Source organism: Physeter macrocephalus, chromosome 2 (assembly GCF_002837175.3).
Source record: "Physeter macrocephalus isolate SW-GA chromosome 2, ASM283717v5, whole genome shotgun sequence".
Taxonomy (NCBI): Eukaryota; Metazoa; Chordata; class Mammalia; order Artiodactyla; family Physeteridae; genus Physeter; species Physeter macrocephalus.
This window is the reverse complement of record NC_041215.1, coordinates 16,818,863-16,840,650: the sequence shown is the minus strand read 5'-3', so window position 1 is coordinate 16,840,650 and position 21,788 is coordinate 16,818,863. Positions and strand designations below refer to the sequence as shown.

The 21,788-nt window shown below is 49.1% G+C and overlaps 1 protein-coding gene across 1 annotated transcript in view; it reads left to right on the top strand.

Moving 5' to 3' along the window:
- Nucleotides 1-21,788, top strand: part of CACNA1A (calcium voltage-gated channel subunit alpha1 A) — a 268,865-nt gene that overhangs the window by 148,730 nt on the left and 98,347 nt on the right. Inside the window, exons 11-19 of the mRNA XM_055091367.1 lie at nucleotides 3,803-4,012; nucleotides 7,248-7,360; nucleotides 8,605-8,717; nucleotides 8,866-8,997; nucleotides 9,291-9,363; nucleotides 11,435-11,552; nucleotides 11,688-11,764; nucleotides 15,426-15,532; nucleotides 17,228-18,031. Of these exons, the coding sequence (XP_054947342.1) occupies nucleotides 3,803-4,012; nucleotides 7,248-7,360; nucleotides 8,605-8,717; nucleotides 8,866-8,997; nucleotides 9,291-9,363; nucleotides 11,435-11,552; nucleotides 11,688-11,764; nucleotides 15,426-15,532; nucleotides 17,228-18,031 (1,747 nt within the window). The remainder of the gene's footprint in view (nucleotides 1-3,802; nucleotides 4,013-7,247; nucleotides 7,361-8,604; nucleotides 8,718-8,865; nucleotides 8,998-9,290; nucleotides 9,364-11,434; nucleotides 11,553-11,687; nucleotides 11,765-15,425; nucleotides 15,533-17,227; nucleotides 18,032-21,788) is intronic.

Genomic DNA, 21,788 nt, shown 5'->3' with positions numbered 1-21,788 from the left:
GCGGGGCGAGCCTGCGGTGGCAGAGGCCAGCGTGACTTTGCACCAGCCTGAGGCGCGCCGTGCGTTCTCCCGGGGAAGTTGTCCCTGGATCACGGGACCCTGGCAGTGGCAGGCTGCACAGGCTCCCGGCAGGGGAGGTGTGGAGAGTGACCTGTGCTCGCACACAGGCTTCTTGGCGGCAGCAGCAGCCCTAGCGTCTCATGCCCGTCTCTGGGGTCCGCGCTGATAGCCGCGGCTCACGCCCGTTTCTGGAGCTCCTTTACGCAGCGCGCTTAATCCCCTCTCCTCTGTCTTTAATATATTTCTATATCGATTCCACATTAAAATGGATATCTTAGATAAATGGGGTTTCATAAAATGGCTTATTAAAATTATTTTTAAAATCTAAGGATTGCCTGCAATTACAGTTCCACACCACAGAGGAAAAGTATAGACAAGAGTGTATAGCAAAAGGGAGCATGGGTCAGAGTGAGTATGAAATGCAATAAATAGAGGAGACAGTACAGAGCTGGCACACGGCCTGGCATTGCAATAGGTGTTAGTTAATATTCACTTTCCTCTCCATTCCTGATGAGTGGGATGCCTATTATGGGATGTGTCTCCAGGCCCTGTGATCAGGAAAGACTTCCTCCAGGCGTTGGTATGTGAATGAGTCTTGATTTCAGCTCTTAGGGTTGTAGTAAGAGATTTTAATCTTACCAATAAGCATGATGTGCCAGCATCATGCTAGGGGGTATTAACTCATTGATTTCTCCCAACGGCCCTGTGAGGTGGAAGGCACCGGAGTCCCAGGATGCAAGGTGACTTGTCCGAGGTCATCTGCCCAAGGTCACTCGCCGGTTGGTGATGGAGCCGGGTTTCCATGTGGCTCCAGCAGGAGTTGGGGTAAGAGGCCTCCTGCCTGGTGTGATTGCCAAGGCTTGTGGATGCCTGTGGGTCTGGGCACATCTTTGGGAGCCATAAGGACCGGAAATGTCCCAACTGGGAAGGGGTGTGAAGAGCCATCCTAGGGTTCCCAATGCCCATGGGGTCAGGCAGGTGATGGACATGAGGGGAGGATCCAGCCACTGGACCTGGCCAACTGCTGCTGGGCAGGAATGTGGTCCCTTCCTCATGGCCACATGTTCCAGGAGTGAGTGCAGCATGGTGGCCAAGAGCACAGGCTCTGAACTAACTCGACACTTCTTAGCCAGTTACTGGACTCCCCTCAGTCTCTGTTTGCTCAGGGTGTAAAATGTGTTAATGACAGTCCCTACTTCCTAAGGTTGTGATGAGGAGCTTACTGTGTAAAATGCATTCCCCGCAGTGCCTTCTAAATGTTCAAAAAATGTCAGCTGTTATTTTCATTCATGAGAAGCTGAAATCCATATTTTTATGGAAAATCTCCCAGTTTTTAAATGTAGACCAATAATTTTAAATTTCACAAACCCAAGATGAACCAGTATGGCCCCTGGGGTGCCAACTCACAGCCTCTGTTTAGAATTTTGCTAATAGGAAGTGGCATCCTGAGAGATGTTTTCCGTGTCCCATGCCTGGCTGGTGTGATGAGGTTGATGAAGTCCTTGATGGATGAACGTATAAATGAACAAATGAATGAATGGATGGATGGATGGATGAACAAATGAATAATGGATGGGTGGATGGATGAATGAATGTGTGAATAAATGATGAATGAAGAAACAAATTGGTGAATTAATGAATGCACTAATGAATGAACAAATGATGAAAGAAAGAAAGAATGAATGAATGACATACCAATGAGTGAACAAATGAATGAATGCACAAATAAATGAACGAATGAGTACACTAATGAATAAATGAAAGAACCAATGAAGAACAATAAACAAATGAATGCAATGGAAGATTTTCAAGAGGAGGTGTTTTTTTTTTAAATTAATTTATTTATTTATTTTTGGCTGCGTTGGGTCTTTGTTGCTGCGCGCGGGCTTTCTCTAGTTGCAGAGAGCAGGGGCTGCTCTTCGTTGTGGTGCGCGGGCTTCTCACTGCGGTGGCTTCTCTTGCTGCGGAGCTCTAGGCACACGGGCTTCAGTAGTTGTGGCTCGCGGACTCTAGAGCGCAGGCTCAGTAGTTGTGGCGCACGGGCTTAGTTGCTCTGCGGCATGTGGGATCTTCCCGGACCAGGGCTCGAACCTGTGTCCCCTGCATTGGCAGGCGGATTCTTTTCCACTGCGCCACCAGGGAAGTCCCACAAGAGGAGGTATTTTAGAAGGTAAAATCAATCTATCCAAAACTGAGCTCTGAACCTCCCCCCATCCCTCCCGGGGCTCAGGCCAAAAACCTTGGCTTCTCCCTCTCTCTTCCACCCACACTTGGTCCATCAGCAAATGTCGAAATCTACCTTAAACAACACATCCCAAATCTGCCCACTCTTCTTCCTTCTCAGCCACTATGGAGTGGTAGCCCCATTATCATTTGCCTGGACTAGAGCAGTCACCTCCTCCCTGCTCCTTCCCTTGCCTTCCACAGTCTTTGCCCCCCACAGCAGCCAGGGGGCACCTGTGAACCCCAGTCAGGTCACGTCCCTCCTCTGCTCAAACCCTCCATGGCTCCCACCTCACACAAAACAAAAGCCCAAGTTCTCCCCACAGCCTCCAAGGCCCTTCACAACCTTCCCAGTCTCCTCCCTGCCCTCACCTCTTCCATTTTCCCACCTGAACCACTCCACTACAGCCACACTGTTCTCTTTATGCTGCTCCCACAATATGTCAGGCAGGCACATTTCTGCCTCAGGGCCTTTGCACTTGCTATTTCCTCTGCATAAGGTACCTAAGATACTACGGTAACTCAAGCCCACCCCTTCACCTTAACCACTTGATTTAATACTGTAGGCTTCCCAGTGGTCCCTCCTGGGGGTCCCAGTCCCCTTATTTTGCTCTACTTTCTCTTTTTTCCAAAGCACTTTTCACCTTCCATCACACTATTTTTTAAAAATATTTACTTATTTATTTACTTATTTGGCTGTGCCAGGTCTTAGTTGCGGCACGCAGGATCTTTAGTTGTGGCATGTGAACTCTTAGTTGCAGCATGTGAGATCTGGTTCCCTGATCAGGGATCATAGCCGGGCCCCCTGCATTGGGAGTGTGGATCCTTAGCCACTGGACCACCAGGGAAGTCCCCCATCACACTATTAATTTACTATTTATTATATTATGTTTGCTCTCCATCTCCCCCACTGGAGTATCAGTCCCGGGAGTGCAGGACTCTGTTAATGTATACATGGAACACCTGGGACAGAGCCTGGCACAGTAGGTACCTTGTAAATGCTTAGGAGCAAAAATATACGTAGGCAGAGGGCACAGCTGTCTCATTCTTTGGTGATTATTTCTAAAGTGAAATGTCCATGGAAAACTAGGATCCTAGCCACACCTCCTCCTGGAGGCTTTCTAAGTATGGTCCATGCAGTTCTGCTGCCTGCCTCTGCACTGGGAGTCCTGATCAGAGGCTCCTGCCTTATCCCACCCTGTGGCATGACCCCCCAGAGTCATCAGACATGGCCAGGAGAGGAAGATACAGAAAGTTGGCCCCAGCAATGAAGAGCCATCAGCCTCCCCATTGACATCCTGAGCGCTCATTGGTTATTTCCAATACTATTATTTTCAGGGACATCACCTTCTCATAAGCACCATCTCTGGAAAGCTAAGCCCATAGGTCATGATGGTTCCCAGGGGCTTTCTTGCTTGGGAGGCTAATGGATTCCCTGGCCACAATCCGTGCCTGGGCCATGCATCGGTTAATTTCCTCTGCAGGAACACCTTGACATTCTCCATCCTTTCCCTGGCAGGGTCTCCCTTCGCCCGAGCCAGCATTAAAAGTGCCAAGCTGGAGAACTCAACTTTTTTTCACAAAAAGGAGAGGAGGATGCGTTTCTACATCCGCCGCATGGTCAAAACTCAGGCCTTCTACTGGACTGTGCTCAGTCTGGTAGCCCTCAACACGCTGTGTGTCGCTATCGTTCATTACAACCAGCCCGAGTGGCTCTCCGACTTCCTCTGTGAGTACCTCCTGGCCCCACCCCCACCGGCTCCCTGATCCCTTCCTCACACCCTTTTTCCAGTTCTCTTTCTCTGATGGTATGTGTTCCTTCTTTGGTCCTCATTGACTTTGCCCTTTCATTTGGCCATGTCTACAACTCAACTTGGGGCTGATGTTGCTGCTGCCACAATGACAGAACCCTATTTCTTTGGGCCTGAGCTGGAAGCTGGAATTTAGGCCACCAGAGACTTCCATGATCACTTTCTAAGAAAGGCACATAGGGGTGCATTGGAAGAGAGACAGAGAGAGTCAGAGACTGCAAGACAGCCAGATAGAGACAGAAACATACATGTGATTTCTAGGTGCATCTCTGGGAATCAAATAATTTATGGTTGAGAGATGGGGGCACATTAGAAATAAAAAAGTGACCTGTATGTTGTACCCATTTTCTATCCTCATTTCTGACTCTCTGCTTCTTCCCTTTTCTTTCAAACCTTCTGCTTCTTTCCCCTTTCGTCTCCTGTCCTTTTTGACTTCCTTATGTCTGGGATTCATTCCTAGAAGATACCCTCTAACAAGTGTGAAAACATCTTGCTCCCTCAGTGGGTACCAGGATTTCCAAGGCTTTGCCCTTCTGGGTCTATTCCCAGATTTCAGGAATTAATATGAGATAGTATCAAAACTCATGACCAGGTTGGGGGAAAAGAAGCAGTGAAAGGTGGGGAGACCTCTGAGCAGGATTTTAAAAGTAAAGAGCTCTTAGGAATCAACAAGAGTAATGGCTGGACAGTGAGGAAGGCAAGTGGGATACCTTGGCTCTGGCTTATGGGCCCCGAGTGAGGACTTCCCCCAAACCTTTTTTCCTGCTGGCTGCCCTCCTCCTACATCTACTGGCTTGTCTGACTTAGGTCTGTAAATTCTCTACCCTTCTGACCTGGTTCAGATTAACCCAGACAACCATTGGAGAAGTTAAGTCTTCACCCTAGAGAGGCCTGGGAGCCTGGTCCATGTCATTGTCTCCTTGTAACCCTCATTGTTCCCAGTCACGTTGGCTGACCTCCCCCCAGGACATTCCCCAGGGGCCAGTTCTCCTTCCGAGAGCCCTGACCTAGTTCCAACCTTAGTAATTGCATTTAGTCCCCCTGGAGTCACTTATAAATGAGGACTATTTACTTTTTGTCTTAACCTCCTCTGATAGCCTATTTTTAATCTCCCATATTCTCCGCACTAATCACCTTGCTCTATCTGTCCTGGTTCAGGAACAGGGGGTTGGGACTTCCTGCCTGGGGCCTCTGTGTCTGTAAATGTCCTTTAATTATCAATTTCCAGTTGAGAAAACTGCAACACAGAGAGGTTAAGCAACTTGCCCAGAGTCACACAGCTAGTTAATGATGTAGCCAGGATTTGAACCCAGAGTTCAAGCTGTATCTGATGGTACATCCCTGCCCTGATTACTAGGTAACCTGGGTTCTTGATGCCTGCCCTGCCTCTAACTCTCCATGTGACCTTGGACAAGCTCTTACCATTGTCCATCAATCAAACACATCTTCAATTATAAGACACTCTTTTATTTTTATTTTATGTGCCACTAAGAAATAAAACAATGCTGCCATCTAAACTAGGACATGCCAATTTTAAGATACACCCCAGTTTCAGAGATATCAAAATGTGAACAAAAATATGTGTCTTGGAATCAATGAAGTGTAGTCGTTTCTCTGGGTCTCAAATTCCTCTTCTGTACTTGGTGGAAATTGGATTTGATGACCCTGAAAGTTCTTCCAGACCCCCTAGTGCTACAGATAAGTAATTCTCTCAGGTCTTGTGCATCACCAGCTATCATATTTCCATGGTAACTGGGGAACAAGTATCTTGGAAACTCTTAAGTTCTCCCAGAGTTTCTTCTGGTGATTTTTGGAATACACCAGATGTTATAGACAGATTTCCCTTGCTGACATTTTGGTCCCAGGGGCCCTGGAGACCCTAGAGTTTCCCTCAGACACTAGGAGCTCCTTGGAGTCCTAAAACTAAGGGAAAGTTTCAATCAGGAATGAGTGGGAAAGACCTTAACAGTCAGTTCAAACCACCTCTTAAAAGAATGGTATAACAGGGAATTCCCCGGTGGTCCAGTGGTTAGGACTCCGCACTTTCACTAACGAGGGCCTGGGTTCAACCCCTGATTGGGGAACTAAGATCCCACAAGCTGCACGGTACAGCCAAAAAATAAGAAAAGGAAAGTAAAATCACAAAGAACTAGAAAAAAATCTTACACCATTAAAAAAAAGAATGATATAACAAATACCCTTGACCTTCAAACAGAGTTAGCTATGTGACCAAAATGGAATTCTTGGAGGTTTGGGTCCTCTGTCTTCCCTTTCTGTATGCTTTCTTCCCCTCAAAACTCCTCCTTACCTCTCCTTCCCCTCCAGTAGGTGACAACTCATGCCCTTCCTGACCCCTCAACTTCCTACCCCACCAAGAAAGCCGTCTCAGAAAAGGGACTGCTATTAAACATTTCTTTGCTGGAGCAAACAAATACCCATGAGTTACCTCTCCCCAAGGTATTTGCACCATTATGGTTTCTCACCAAAAAACAAAAGGCTTTATCTTGCATCACGACTTTCAGACATCAGCAAGACAGGATTTCCAAGGGACGTGTGTGAGTTTTCGAAGAAGTTTGGAGAAAAGCCATGCCTTAGATTAGTTGCCTGTGGCGCTCCAACTAAGTCCCCAACACAAGGATTACAAATAGGACACTGTCATGATTTCTATTTCTATTATTCCTTCGGAACTCAGACATATAAAAGTGGTTTAGTCATAATTCTTAGATTATGACATGCTGGTATTATGGAACCACTTTATTTTGTTAGTTATCCAATTAGTTAGTCAGTTAGTTAATTCATTCATTTGTTCGTTCTAAAAACGTAGTAAGATGTATAAAATAAACAACAAGGACCTACTGTATAACACAGGGAACTATATTCAATATCTTGTAATAACCCATAATGGAAAAGAATATGAAAAAGAATATATATATATATATAACTAAATCACTTTGCTGTATACCTGAAACATTATAAATCAACTATACTTCAATTTAAAATTTTTTTAATTAATTAATTAACTTTTTAAAAAAATATATAGTAAGCACCCAGGAACCCACCAGCCAGGGTTGCAATTAACAGGAATGTCAGAGCCACCTAGAACCTCCCCACCACAGATCTAACCTCCTCTGTTTTCCCCCCTCTCCCTTCTAGACTATGCAGAATTCATTTTCTTAGGACTCTTTATGTCCGAAATGTTTATAAAAATGTACGGGCTTGGGACGCGGCCTTACTTCCACTCTTCCTTCAACTGTTTTGATTGTGGGGTAAGTGGTCTGGTTTCTAAGGATTTCAATTCTCCAGCTCTGGCTTAGAATGGCTGACACCTGGGGACATCCAAAAGAGAGTAGGATCACCCCTAGATATGAGAGACTCTGCTGAATGCAAAAGGAATGAAAGGACAATCTCAACTTCAGCAAGGATGCAGAGCCCCTAGAACCCTCCTCAACCACTGCTAGTGGGAGGGGAAATTTGTGGACCCTTTTTGGAAAGTAGGATTGACCTGGCGATTCCACTGCTAGGGATTCACCCCTAGAGAGACTCACACAGATGCCCAGGAGACACATACAAGAATGTCCTGAGCAGCCTCGCTAGTCCCAGACCAAACAACCCAAATATTCCTTTGCAATAGAGTGGATAAAGTTGTGGCCTAGCCACATAATGAAATTCTCTGCACCAATGAGAGGCAGCCAAAAACAGCCACACCCATCAGCCACACAATACTGCACAAAAGGAAGCAAGACACTGACAAAACCAGTCCATACAGCACGATTCTGCTTATGAAAGTTCATATGGGTAAAACTAAGCTATATGGATTACGGAGGATCCTTGAATGCTTTAAAAAGGCAAAGACCTCGAAAACATTATGATAAGCGAAAGAAGCCGGACATCAAATAAAAGGTCACATATTACATAATTCCATTTATATGAAATATCCAGAACTGGCAAATCTCCAGTGACAGAAAGTAGATTAGTGGTTGCCAGGCGCTGGGAAGAGGGGGATGGGGAGTGGCTGCTAATGGGTCCGGGGTCTTCCTGGAGGGTGATGGAAATGTTTCGGAACTAGAGGGGGGTGATGGTCATACAACATGGTGAATGTACTAAAGGCCACTACATTGTGCACTATTTTAAGTTAACCTTTCTGGTTAATTTTATGTTATGTGAATTCCACCTCAATTTTTTAAATGCAAATGGTTAAAGGAAACGGTTAGCATAAAATTCAAGGTGGTGGCTAATGTCTAGGGGTCCCTGGAGGCTTTCAGGCTGCTGACATGTCTTATTTCTCGACATAGGTGGTGGTTTCGTGGGCATTTGCTTTGTAATTATGTGTTTCATGAATTTTTTGTGCTCATCAGCTCTTAATAAGTTAAAAAAGAGAAGGGATGAGAGGGGTCTGAGACCCTCACCCTGATTCTATTTGAGGGTGGGAGTTGGATTGGGTTCCTGCAAGGTTCAGACCCAGGGCACATTTGCAAGGAGCCTGGACATAAGACCGGGTCCTCTGTTCTAGGTCATCATCGGGAGCATCTTTGAGGTCATCTGGGCCGTCATAAAACCCGGCACATCCTTTGGAATCAGTGTGTTACGAGCCCTCAGGTTATTGCGTATTTTCAAAGTCACAAAGTAAGTCTTTGGGGTTCCCTGGCATCCCGATGGGGATGGAGATGGGGGCCAGGGTGGGGCCACCTCCACCATGTTGGGAAGGTGGGCTTAGCTGCTGCCACCCTGGCCCAGCCTGACCCCCACCCCCAACCCTGGCCTCTGTTGGCAGGTACTGGGCATCTCTCAGGAACCTGGTCGTCTCTCTTCTCAACTCCATGAAATCCATCATCAGCCTGTTGTTCCTCCTTTTCCTGTTCATCGTCGTCTTTGCCCTTCTGGGAATGCAACTCTTTGGTGGCCAGTGAGTGCTCAGCAGATTCTCTGACTTCTGCTTCCCTGGGGTCCAGCCCAGGGCCTCCCACCCCCAGGCACTTTGCTCAGTGCCTCCAGAGACCCAGGCCCACCTGCATCACACAGTCTGCCCTCCTCGTGGCCTGGATGCCCAGTGCACTCACCCAGATGGGTGGGGCCCGGGGTACCACGCAGGGTGTCCTTTTAGGGGACAGAGATACTGCCCTGGAAACAAGATACTGTGCCAAGCCCTCGGAACACCTGAGGTGGGACCAACATGAAATGTCTGTGTCCTCTCTGCAGGTTTAATTTTGATGAAGGGACTCCTCCTACCAACTTCGACACCTTTCCAGCAGCAATAATGACGGTATTTCAGGTACAGCCTTCACCCAGCCCCATGAATGCAGGGCCATACAGGCAAGCACCAGAGTTCATCAGGAAGCAGAGGGAGTGGGGAACTTGCCAGGAGCCTTTATTGTGGTTTCCACAGGAAGAAATGGGCAAGGCACATTAAGCAGGCTTAGGATTGGCTAGTTTAAATAATTTCAGCAGGCCCTGGAGCTGTCCTGAGTTGTCTGGTACCTGACCCTGGGCTGATTCTGGCAGGAGAAGGTTGGCCCTGATTGTAAGAGCCCAACAGTGGAGATGGTTGGGAGTGTGGCTCTGGATTGGTTGGTTTGCATTTGAAAAGCACATTCAGGGCTTCCCTGGTGGCGCAGTGGTTGGGAGTCCGCCTGCCGATGCAGGGGACACGGGTTTGTGCCCCGGTCCGGGAGGATCCCATATGCCGCGGAGCGGCTGGGCCCGTGGGCCATGGCCGCTGGGCCTGCGCGTCCGGAGCCTGCGCTCCACAACGGGAGAGGCCACAACAGTGAGAGGCCCGCGTACCGCCAAAAAAAAAAAGAAAAGCACATTCACAGGCAAGTTGGTTACTATCTCTAAGAATTAGCTAGTCCTGACTCCCTCCAGGGTCAACAAGGCCTCCCACATATGTCAAAGCATCAGAATATAGAAAGTAATAGACATGGATAATACACCATCCTCCCCCAGATTGGAAGACACCCCAATCCCATATTCCAAGGCAAACAGATTGACCCTGGGTGGTCTCCCCAAACCAACTTCTGTACCCATGTAGGCACATGCCCTGAGGTTTGGATACTGGCCTAGCTGGGACTTCCAGAGCCTTTCCATGTGGGTTCTGTCTCTTTAGGGGACAGAGAGTTTATGGAAAATGTGACTTCACTCCTCTCTTCTCCTGGGGGAGAGGTAATTTCTAAATGAGACCCCTAGACACGGGCTTGGAAAGGGAAACCATCCATGAAGTTCTGAGCCTGCACATAAATGATTATTAATAGTAGTAATCACCATCCATATGTCTTCAGCACAAGGGTTCTTGCCCAAGAGGGAGTCTGTCCCCCAAGGTCACCTAGAAGTATCTGAAAACATTTTGAGTTGTCACAACTGGGGGTGTGGGGGGATGTTACTGGCATCTAATGGGTAGAGGCCAAGGATGCCGGTCAACACCCTACAGTGCACAGGACGGGAGGAAGTCCCAAATGTCAGTAGTACCAAGGCTAAAACACCCTGCATTAACAGATTCATGTTTTGGGAGTTCTTTCACATTTACTTTATCCTCATGGAAATAATACAAAGGAGGGAAGTTGTATATTTTTTAACAACTGTGTGGACGCTACATACATATCCCTTTAGCCCTTCGCATACGCATCCGCACAACTTCTATCTACCAGCACCTGTGTCCCTTTACCTGAGGCTTCCTTGGTCACCAGTACCACCACCATCACCACCCCCAGACACAGCAGTCCAGAAGTACCAATGAATATATGGCAAGAGAAATTTATTTCTCACAGTTCTGGAGGCTGGAGGTCCACAATCAGGGTGCATGCAGGGTTGGTTCCTGGTGAGGACTCTCTTCCCGGCTTGCAGACAGCCACCTTCTTACTTCTCTCTCACGTGGCAGGGAGAGAGAGAGAGAGAGAGAGAGAGACCAAGTTCTCTGGTGTCTTTTCTTATAAAGGCACTAATCCCCTCATGAGGGCCCCACTGTCATGTCTTCATCTAATCCTAATTCCCTCCCATCTCCAAATACCATCACACAAGGGTTTAGAGCTTCAACATATGAATTTAGGGAGTGCAACTCAGCCTATAGCAAAATCCCCTTATCACATCAGGGAAGATGGAGTTACAGAAAGATTGTGACTCCTGCAGGGTCACTTTTTCCTAGAACAGGCTGAGAGCCCCTCAATGCTCTCAGGGACAGCCCTGAGAGGAAGGGACAGCCCTTCCTCTTGCAAACAGATGAGACCCTCCCCACCCAGAGACAAGGGCCAAGGAGGGGCCCACGTGGCAGGTTCCGGCTCCACAGCTGCATCTCCGAGGGGCCCAAGGTTGAGAGGGGGTTGGCTGTGTGTTTCTCCCTCCCCTTTCAGATCCTGACGGGCGAAGACTGGAATGAGGTCATGTACGACGGCATCAAGTCTCAGGGGGGTGTGCAGGGCGGCATGGTGTTCTCCATCTACTTCATCGTGCTGACGCTCTTTGGGAACTGTATCCTCTGTGTGGGGAAATGGGGACGTGCCCGGGCCTCAGGGAGAGCAGATTGGGGGGCACAAGGGGGGGATTCAGGAGTCCCAGATATCAAGGTCCAAGTGGCGATGCTTTCCCTGACTCCGATGTTTGCAGACACCCTCCTGAACGTGTTCTTGGCCATCGCAGTGGATAATTTGGCCAACGCCCAGGAGCTCACCAAGGTGGAGTTGGTGGGAGAATGTTGCTGTGGCAAAGTTACCACCTGCTCATGGCAGATCAGGACCGTGCCAGGTGGGGGTAGGGGCTAGGGTCAGAGCTTTTGCCCTGGATGCCCTGTACCAGGGAGAAAGTGCCTCCTCCCCCACCCCCAAAATAGACTGTCCATAATAAAGTGGATTCTACAGCAAAGGAGGGGGGCTAAGGCAGCAGGGTTTCTACAGGAAACAGATGGCAAACTCCACCAGAGTGCCCATTTATAAGGAGTGGGCAGTGTCAAGGGACTTCCAAGGAATGCAGCAGCCTCTCGGATAGCAGGCACTGTCACCACCCTAAACCCGAAAGGAGGGGACAGATGGAGAATAACCCAGACAAGGTCCTGAGGCTCAGTGTGTGTCCCTGTGAGCTTGGGAGTTGGCTGGACTTCATCACTGAGTGGTAGCAGTAAAGAATTATATGTGCTCGTGGTTCCAGGCATTGCTGTTTTCTCCCTTTTGCAGAAGGGGGAACTGAGGCTCAGAAAGGCAAAATCACTGGCCCCAGATGGGATGATAATATCTGCTGCTATTTAGAGCATCATGCTCTACATGTCAGGTGCTCAGCACAGTTCTTGACACACAGGAAGTGCTCACTAAAGGGAGCCTTTGTAAGTCACTTGACATGAGCAGACACCTGGACCTAGAGCTCACATTTTACAGAGCTGGTAAAGGGAAGGCTAGGATTCGAACCCAGACTTGGCAAGTTCCAGAACCTAAGTTGTCTACCCACACGCCCTGCCAGCTTTCATTTGAGCCCCAGCTGAGCAGGTAATGATAAAAATAAAAATAACAACAACCAAGGAAAATGTGATTGCCCCTCTTGTATGCCAGACACCAGAAAGCATAAGAGATAGGGAGTTACTGTTACGTTCATTTCACAGATGGGAAAACTGGGGCCCGGAGAGTTGTGACCTCACCACATATCTAGGAACTGAAAGAGCAGAGGTGTGACCCCTCAAAGAACAGAAAAGAGAGAAGAGTACAGGAAATGAGATCAGAAGGGAATTGGGGGGATGGGTGGTGAGAACCATCCATGTGAGGAGAAGTCCAGTTTTCATTCATGGTCAGTGATATTGGATTATCTGGACAAAACCTGGTGCCAGATGCCCTGCAGGGCAGCCTTGGACTCCCTGGGACTCAGGTCCACCTCAGCTAGTCATAGAGGAGGTAATATTGCTTTCAGTAACACAGCTCACACTCCTGGGATAGCCCACAAGCAGAGCGGCTGGGAACGGTTGTACAGGTTGTGCACTGCACGAAGGAAGCTGGGCACCTTTTTGCAATTTGAGGGGAGGGTGTCAGGAACAAAGGCATCTTAGGAGCTAGCGGTCGTCTGACCTAAGCCTTTCACCAGCAGCCTCATCACATTAAAAGAACGTGTGCAGAATCATTCAGCCTAGGAGGTCCAGGCCTGGGACCTGCCTCAGCTTCACAGCCCCATCCCCAGTGCCTCGAGGTGTTCAGGCCATGTTCGGGGAACTGAACTGAACTGAGCAGACTTTGCCAACCCTCCATCTGCCAGCCTTGGCAGGAGGGAGAGAGACTTTCCTGGGCCCAGCTCCGACTGGGGGAAACGGAAGTCTCCGCCACCCCAAGCACACAGCCACAGTCCTGACCACCATGGAGCTGGCTGGCGTCAGTGCTTCAGGGGCTGTTCCAGCCATGATCTCATCCAGGTTCCAAGATCCAATCCTCAAGGGCCACCATGGGGGAGGAGATACTTCAGGAGGGTGGGAGAAGGGGAAGGAGAAAGCTCATCTCCTGTGACGTGTCTTCCAGACCCTCATTCTTTCCTTCATTTATTCCACAAGCATTTCTCAGGCATTTAATATGTGGCAGGGACCCCCCTAAGCCCCTGATGTGGTTGGGTTTTTTTAAAATTTTTTTATTGAAGTATAGTTGATTTATAATCTTGTATTAGTTTCTGGTGTACAGCAAAGTGATTCAGTTATCCATATATATAATTCTTTTTCATATTTTTTCCATTATAATTTATTACAAGATATTGACTATAGTTCCCTGTGCTATACAGTAGGACCTTATTGTTTATCTATTTTATATATAGTAGTAGTAGGTTTTTATCTCATTTAACCCTCACAGAAAACCTAGGAGGCAAATCCTCTGATCCCCATTTTACAGATTTTGTCATTCATTGAAAAGCGTTTGGGAATTCCCTGGTGGTCCAGTGGTTAGGACTCGGCACTCCCACTGCCAGGGCCCTGGGTTCGGTCCCTGGTCACGGAACTAAGATCCCACAAGCCACAGCGTGGCCAAAAATAAATTAATCAATTAAAATTGAAATTAAAAAGGAAAAGCCTTTACTGAGCATCTACTGTGAACGGGGTCTAGGAGGCAGGGACATGGCAGGGAACAAAACAGACAAATCCCTGCCCTCGTTGATAGTCTAGGGGGAGAGATAGATGAGAAAGAAACTGTCAGATGGTGATAAGTGCTAAAGAGAAAAACGAAGTGGGGAAAGTCGAGGAGAGTTGAAATTTTAGATGAAGATTGTGAGGCACAGAGAAGTTAAGAGACTCGTCCAAGGTAAGCAGAAAGTGAAGGAGCTGAGATTTGAATCCAGATGGGTCCAGAACTTGTGCTTCTAACCACATGCAACGTTGTTAAATTTGAGCGTGTTTCAGACTCAACTGGGAGCTTATTGAAAATGCGGATCCCAGGGCCCAGCCCAGGTTCTTCAGGAGACCTGGGTATCTGCATTTGCAGTGTTTCTTAGGCAGGTGGTCCAGGGACTCAGCTCTGAGAAATGCTGGGTGTGATGCCAGGAGGAGGGGAGGCCTTGGGAGAGCAGGGTGGCCAGCGGGGTCCCACCCCTGTGTTGTCACTGACAGAGAGTGTCCTGATCTGACCATTTCTGAGGTGGTAAGGTTGCTTCTTGCCCCAGACATCTCAGCACAGTGGGAGAGGTGCCCTGCCACCGCATGACCTTTTTTATTGGCGGGTTCATCTCTGGCCATTTCTTTCTTGTTGCTTTTTCTTTGCTTTTTCTTTGTTGGCTTTTCTGTTTTACGAATGAGGCCCTGCATGAAGGCTGAAGAAGGATTTAAAGCCCCAAAACGTCTTTTTCTGTGTGTATTTTTAAAACATCTTCCCCCATCCTCCTCCTCTCTGAACCTAACTGGCTGAGAATATAAGTTCCTCTCCTGATTCCCCTTCTGGAGGCTGTTGGCAGTGCATGGGATGGGCTGTGGGATGCCAGATTTTTCTGCACGTGGGGGCTTGTCAGTGTTCTTTAAAAGTCTTGGTTCAGAGAGCTTAAATGGCCCAGGAAGTAGAGTGAGAGGAAAATCTTTGCATTAATTTCCAGCTCATTGAGACAGGGTACAGAAAAATTTCCATGGTGGGAAGGGAAGGGAGTCTTTCTCCTTTTCTTCTGACTGTGTGTTAAAATAGGGTTAATAATGAGCTAGCTATTGAGCCTGTACATAAAGGGGATAGCAGTATACTTAACTGACGGGCGTCCTTTCCAATCACTGGGCCTCGGCTCTGTTTGGTTGACACCCAGGCCACACCTGTTTGTAAATATCTGAAATGTTGCCCCTGGTTAACAATAGGGTCAGAGGTGAGGCCCCAAGGCCCAGTTCATGTTTTGTGAACAGGGATCACATGTGACTTTTAGGATGAACAGGAAGAAGAAGAGGCAGCCAACCAGAAACTCGCCCTCCAGAAAGCCAAGGAGGTGGCAGAAGTGAGTCCTCTGTCTGCAGCCAACATGTCCATAGCTGTGTAAGTGCCCCCATCTCCGGTATGCTCTCCGGGCTTCTCAACCTCTGCACCCTCCCAGTCAAGGATTTGGGGGCAGGGAACAGTCCCTGACTGGGTGGAACTTTAGGAAGAGATGCTTCTGCCCTCCCACCCACTTTCGCTCAAGAAATAATTAATAAGCAGGTACTATGTGCCAGGCACTGTTCTAGCTGCTGGGAATACAGCGTTAACAAGAGGTTGAGGTTTATAGGGAGGGCTAGGGGTGGTGAGAGTTATGATTTTAAGTAAAGTTGTCAGGGAAGGTCTCACTGAGAAGGTGACAAAGCCTGAAGAAGGTGAGGGAGGAGCTCTGTGGGGGTCTGAGTGAAGAGTATCGCAGGCAGTGGAAATAGCGTGTACAAAGGCCCTAAGGCAGGAACATGCCTGGTGTGTTTAGGGAACACGAAGGAGGCCGGTGTGACCGAAGTAGAGTGAGTGAGGTGGGCGAGTGGCGGGGAGGTGAGGGCAGAGAGGTGATGAGCAGATCATGCAGGACCTTGTGAGCTATAGGGAGGACTTAGAATTTTGCTCTGAGCCAGGTGGGAGACATGGAGGGTTCTTGAGCTGAGGAGGGATAGGGACTCAGGTGGTCACAGGTACCCTTTGGACGCTATCAGGGCAGCAAGGACAGGAGCCAGGAGACCAGGTTGGAGAAGACTGCATTGTTCCCTGCAAAAGAGATAGTGGGGGCTGGATCAGGGTGGTGACTGAACAAGTCATGGATGTAGCTGAATTCTAGACAGATCATGAAGGCAGAGTGGACAGAATTTGCTGGTGGATCAGAGGTGTTAAGGTGGTAAGAGTTAAGGTGTCTTGATTAAAGATTCGTTAACACAGATATTCTGAATTGCACCTTTGTTGGGTAGTCCTGGGATTTTGCATACTGCGGGGCGGTGCATAATGGGACAATGGGGAGGGGGCTTTCTTTCTCAAAGTGCAAGGAGATGGTTGTGGAAGGGGAGCCCAGGAAGGTACATGCTCAGGCAGGCAAGCCTATAGAAGTTGATGGTCTGTATAAAACTATCAATACACGTACAACCCCTGGAAAAATCTGTGTGCTCCAGGCAGGGCTTCAGCCCAGCCAGCACTCCCAGCCATGACCTCACTGGTGTTTTGCACCAGTGGCTAGAGAGGCACTGTCCCAAGCTCCCAAGCGCCCATGTCAGGGCTTCCAGAACCTGCTCCAGGTCAGTGTCCATTATGATTGGCTGTCTCAGAGGTTAAAATATTTTGAACATCAGGACAGCCCCCAGAGGCCATGTGCTAAAATTTGAAGAGGAGTAGAGAGGTCAGTGGGGACATACACCTGGGCTGAGACCCCCATTAGACCGAAATGCCCAGCCAGGCCAGGATACCTTACTGGAACAAGACGCCCATCTGGGCCAAGACGCCTGTAAGGACGAGACACCCGGCCAGGCTGAGTTTTCCACACAGGTTGAAACACCTAGTTAGGCAGGGATACCCAGCCAGGCCATGATACCCACCTTGACAGAGATGCCCACTTTGGCCAAGGTACCCACCTGGGCGGAAATGCCCACCTGGGGCACGACACCCAGCCCGGTGGAGACACCCACTGGACCGAGATGCCCACCTGGGCTGAGACGCCTGTTAGCCCGAGGGGTCCATGCAGGCCACAATGCCCAGCAGTGCCCTAACCCCTGCGCCCTTCCATTGCAGGAAGGAACAACAGAAGAACCAGAAGCCCTCCAAGTCCGTGTGGGAGCAGCGGACAAGCGAGATGCGGAAGCAGAACCTGCTGGCCAGCCGGGAGGCGCTGTACAACGAGATGGACCCGGACGAGCGCTGGAAGGCCTCCTACGCCCGGCACCTGCGGCCCGACATGAAGACCCACCTGGACCGGCCGCTGGTGGTTGATCCCCAGGAGAACCGCAACAACAACACCAATAAGAGCCGGGCGGCCGAGCCCACGGTGGACCAGCGCCTCGGGCAGCAGCGAGCCGAGGACTTCCTGAGAAAACAGGCCCGCTACCACGACCGGGCCCGGGACCCGTGCGGCTCCGTGGGCCTGGACACCCGGAGGCCCTGGGCGGGCAGCCAGGAGGCCGAGCTGAGCCGGGAGGGGCCTTACGGCCGCGAGTCGGACCACCACGCCGGGGAGGGCGGCCTGGAGCAGCCGGGGTTCTGGGAGGGCGAGGCGGAGCGGGGCAAAGTCTGCGACCCGCACCGGAGGCACGCCCACCGGCAGGGGTGCAGCCGGGAAAGCCGCAGCGGGTCCCCGCGCACGGGGGCCGACGGGGAGCCCCGCAGGCACCGCGCGCACCGCAGGCCGGGCGACGAGGGCCCGGAGGACAAGGCCGATCGGAGGTCCCGGCACCGTGAGGGCAGCCGGCCGGCCCGGGGCGGCGAAGGCGAAGGCCCAGACGGCGGCGAGCGGAGGAGGCGGCACCGGCTTGGCCCTCCGCCCGCCTACGACGGGGACGCACGCAGGGAGGACAAGGAGCGCAGGCACCGGAGGAGGAAGTAAGTGGAAGCGATGACAATAGTAGAAATGATAAGATGAGGCAAAGTGGCACCTGCTGGATACCTGGTACTCTCCTGAGCCACTTATTTCAGCTTCTTGACAGACCCCCTCGTTGTCATGGCCCCGTTTCACAGATGGGGAAACTGAGAGTTGGAGCTGACTTGCCCAAGGTAACACATCTAATAAGTGGCCTTGAACCCAGGTCATCTGGCGCCAGAAGCTGCAAACTATCAAGCCCTTGTACGTCTCAGGGAAACTCTACAAGAACTTTCCCCCAGAATTATACAGCTCTTCCATGTGCTTGCTGTGTGGCCTTCGGCAGGGACTTCATGTCTCTGGGCCTCAGTTTTCACAATCTGTAAAATGGAGATAGTGCGGTCTAATTTGGTCATTGCTCGAATTAAATGATGTAATATATGCAAAGGGCCTGAAAGAGCAGCTGACACATAATAAGTGCTTGGGAAATTTAGACCCTTTTTAGCTGTTATTGAGTCAATCATTTTTCACCTGATGCTATTCCTGGGGGGTTTGAAAAACCACTCTGGGCCCTCAGAATTGAATGAAGAGCAGGGTTCAAGGCTTTTGGCGGCATCTTCCAGGTCAGCACCTCACCCAGTCAGAAATGACACCCTGTTTTTCATAACAATATTTTGTAACACTCCTTAGAAAAGCTTACGGTCATTGTACATTTAGGAGCCCAAACAACTTACATGTGTTCTTTCATTAATTAACGTCCTCTTAGTCTTCTTTTTTTTTTTTTAATTTTTATTGGAGTATAGTTGATCTCTTATTCTTCTTTTATTATATATCACCCCCCACTAGGGCATCCTTTTGATTTTTTTTTTCTTTTTTTAAAAAAAACCTCTTGTAAGTTTTTTGTGTTTTCTTTTTTCGGCATTAGGTATTCTTTTTTTTTCTTCCACTTTTATTGAGGTATAGTTGACAGGCAGCACGGTATAAGTGTAAGGTGTACAACACAATGATTTCATTTACATACATCAGCACCATATTAATCTTTAATGATGTGTTTAAATGCTTCTGTTACATGCCATATGCACTAAACTAGCACTTCTCAAAATTGAATGGGTGCACGAATCCCCAGGGATCTTGTGAAAATACAGATTCTAATTCAGTAGGTCTCAGGTGCAGCCTGAGGTTCTGCATTTCTAAGGAGCCAGTGCTGGTCCAGGGACCACGCTTTGACTAATGAGACCCTAGAAGACAGAGTGAAGCAATTCTGATGCAGACACCTATACACAAAATCACAATGAATGAGACAGGTACAAATGCCAGCTGACTCAGGATGCAGGCTACTCGAATAACATGAGGGAGTTACCATCAGTGTTGAGATGTTCCAAAATGGTGAAGTTCCGTACGACATAGAGTCTACTCTTCCTTTAATTTGTCCAGTACTTGCATTCTGGGAAGATGTGATGTATATTTAAAACATGCAAAAAATACTTTATGCTGATACATAAAGCAGAGTTAGGTTGAAACAAAAGACTCAGATCATTACAAGCAGAGTTTTCACCTGTGTGAGGGACATTAGAGAGTCATGAAGGAGAAAGGATAATTCTTCCTCGGTGGGACTGCCCTGCACGTGGTAAGATACTTATATACCTGCCTCCCATTTCCTAAATGCCCACAATTATTATGGCATTAGGTCTCCCCATAGCTCCACATCAGCCCCCTGAAAACCATTGTTTCTGAGAAGGGAATAGTGTTCTAGGCTAAGAACAGCATGTGTAAAGGCCCTAAGGTAGAACAGAAGGAGGCCAGTTTGCTATTTGGAGGGTGAGGAGAGAGAGGCAGGCAAAGAAATTGAAGGGAGTGTAATAGGTCAGCAGAGCCTTGAGTCCTCCCAGGGAAATGGGAGGCCACTGAAGGGATTTTACATGGAATAAAGTGTTTAGCACAGGACTCCATAATTAAGAACCAGTGGATCACTGGTGCTATTTTTTTGGGGGTGGGGGGCCATGCCACATGGCATGCTGGATCTTAGTTCCCCAACCAGGGATCCAACCCCTCTCAGTGGAAGTGAGGAATCCTAACCACGGGACCACCAGGCAAGTCTCCTGGTGCTATTATTTTAATACTACTAATATTACTGTTGTTATCATCCTTGTATTATATCTACTCCTATCATTGAAGGAGGAAGGATGACAGGGACAGAAAGGCAGCACAGCCTGGTAGTGAAGGGCAAGGGTTCTGGAGCCAGAGGCCACACTGCTGCCCCATCACCTCCCAGCTGTGTGAGTTGCAGCCTGTCACTTCCTCTCTCTGGGCCTCCGTTTCCCCATCTGTAAAGTTGGAGTAAGAATGCTACCGACCTCCTAGGGAAGGTATAAGGTTCAAATGAGTTAATACATGCAAAATGCTTTAAATGGTGCCTGGCTTATAATAAGTATGCAGTATTAGCTATTATTAGTATGAATATTATTATTATTCAGTACTCAGTAAATGTTAACTATTTTTCACAGTAGCAGTAGTAATAAGCATTCGATAAGTTTTAGCTATTACTATTATTATTATCATTATTACTATTAAGACACTTTCATCATAGACTAAAAAACAAAACTTTAGATCCATAGCCTTTTTTTTTTTTTTTTTTTTTTTTTTTTTTTTTTGCGTCACGCGGGCCTCTCACTGTTGCGGCCTCTCCCGTTGCGGAGCACAGGCTCCGGACGCGCAGGCTCAGCCGCCATGGCTCACGGGCCCAGCCGCTCCGCGGCATGTGGGATCTTCCCGGACCGGGGCACGAACCTGTGTCCCCTGTATCGGCAGGCGGACTCTCAACCACTGTGCCACCAGGGAAGCCCGATCCATAGCCTTTTGATTGTCCACTCAAACTCCTTCTTTTTACAGATGGGGAAACTGAGGCCCAGAGAGGGAAAGGGATTTCCCCAAGGGCAGCCAGCCAGCTGATAGCAGTTGTGTGTGGTATGCGGGCCTCCCTCTGCCGTGGCCTCTCCCGTTGCGGAGCACAGGCTCCGGACGCGCAGGCCCAGCGGCCATGGCTCACGGGCCCAGCCGCTCCGCGGCACGCGGGATCCTCCCAGACCGGGGCGCGAACCCGGCTCCCCTGCATCGGCAGGCGGACGCGCAACCACCGCGCCACCAGGGAAGCCCAATCCATAGCCTTTTGATTGTCCACTCAAACTCCTTTTTACAGATGGGGAAACTGAGGCCCAGAGAGGGAAAGGGATTTCCCCAAGGGCAGCCAGCCAGCTGATAGCAGTAGTGTGATAAGAACCCAGCTTTCCTGAATTCCACAGGTGGCCCCTGCTCCCCCTCCTCTCCAGAGGAACAAAGTACCTCTCCCAGTTCCACCCCCAAATCTGCACCAGGAGGGTACTGCTCACTCCTTTATTAATAGATGTATCAAACGCCCTGGCCAGGAGAGGCATTATTCATTTGGCTGATAAAAAGGTTCTCATTGAAAATAAAACTTCATGAAGATTCGGGCACTTTTAGAGAAAAAAATCCAAGACAAACATGTGCCGCGTGGCGCAGCCAAAAAACTAAAATAAGAATGGCAAAGATAGGGCTTCCCTGGTGGCGCAGTGGTCGAGAGTCTGCCTCTCAGGGGACACAGGTTGGTGCCCCGGTCCGGGAAGATCTCACATGCCGCAGAGCAGCTGGGCCCGTGAGCCATGGCCGCTGGGCCTGCGCGTCCGGAGCCTGTGCTCCGCAGCTGGAGAGGCCACAACAGTCAGAGGCCCAAGTACTGCAAAAAAAAAAAAAAAAAAAAAAAAA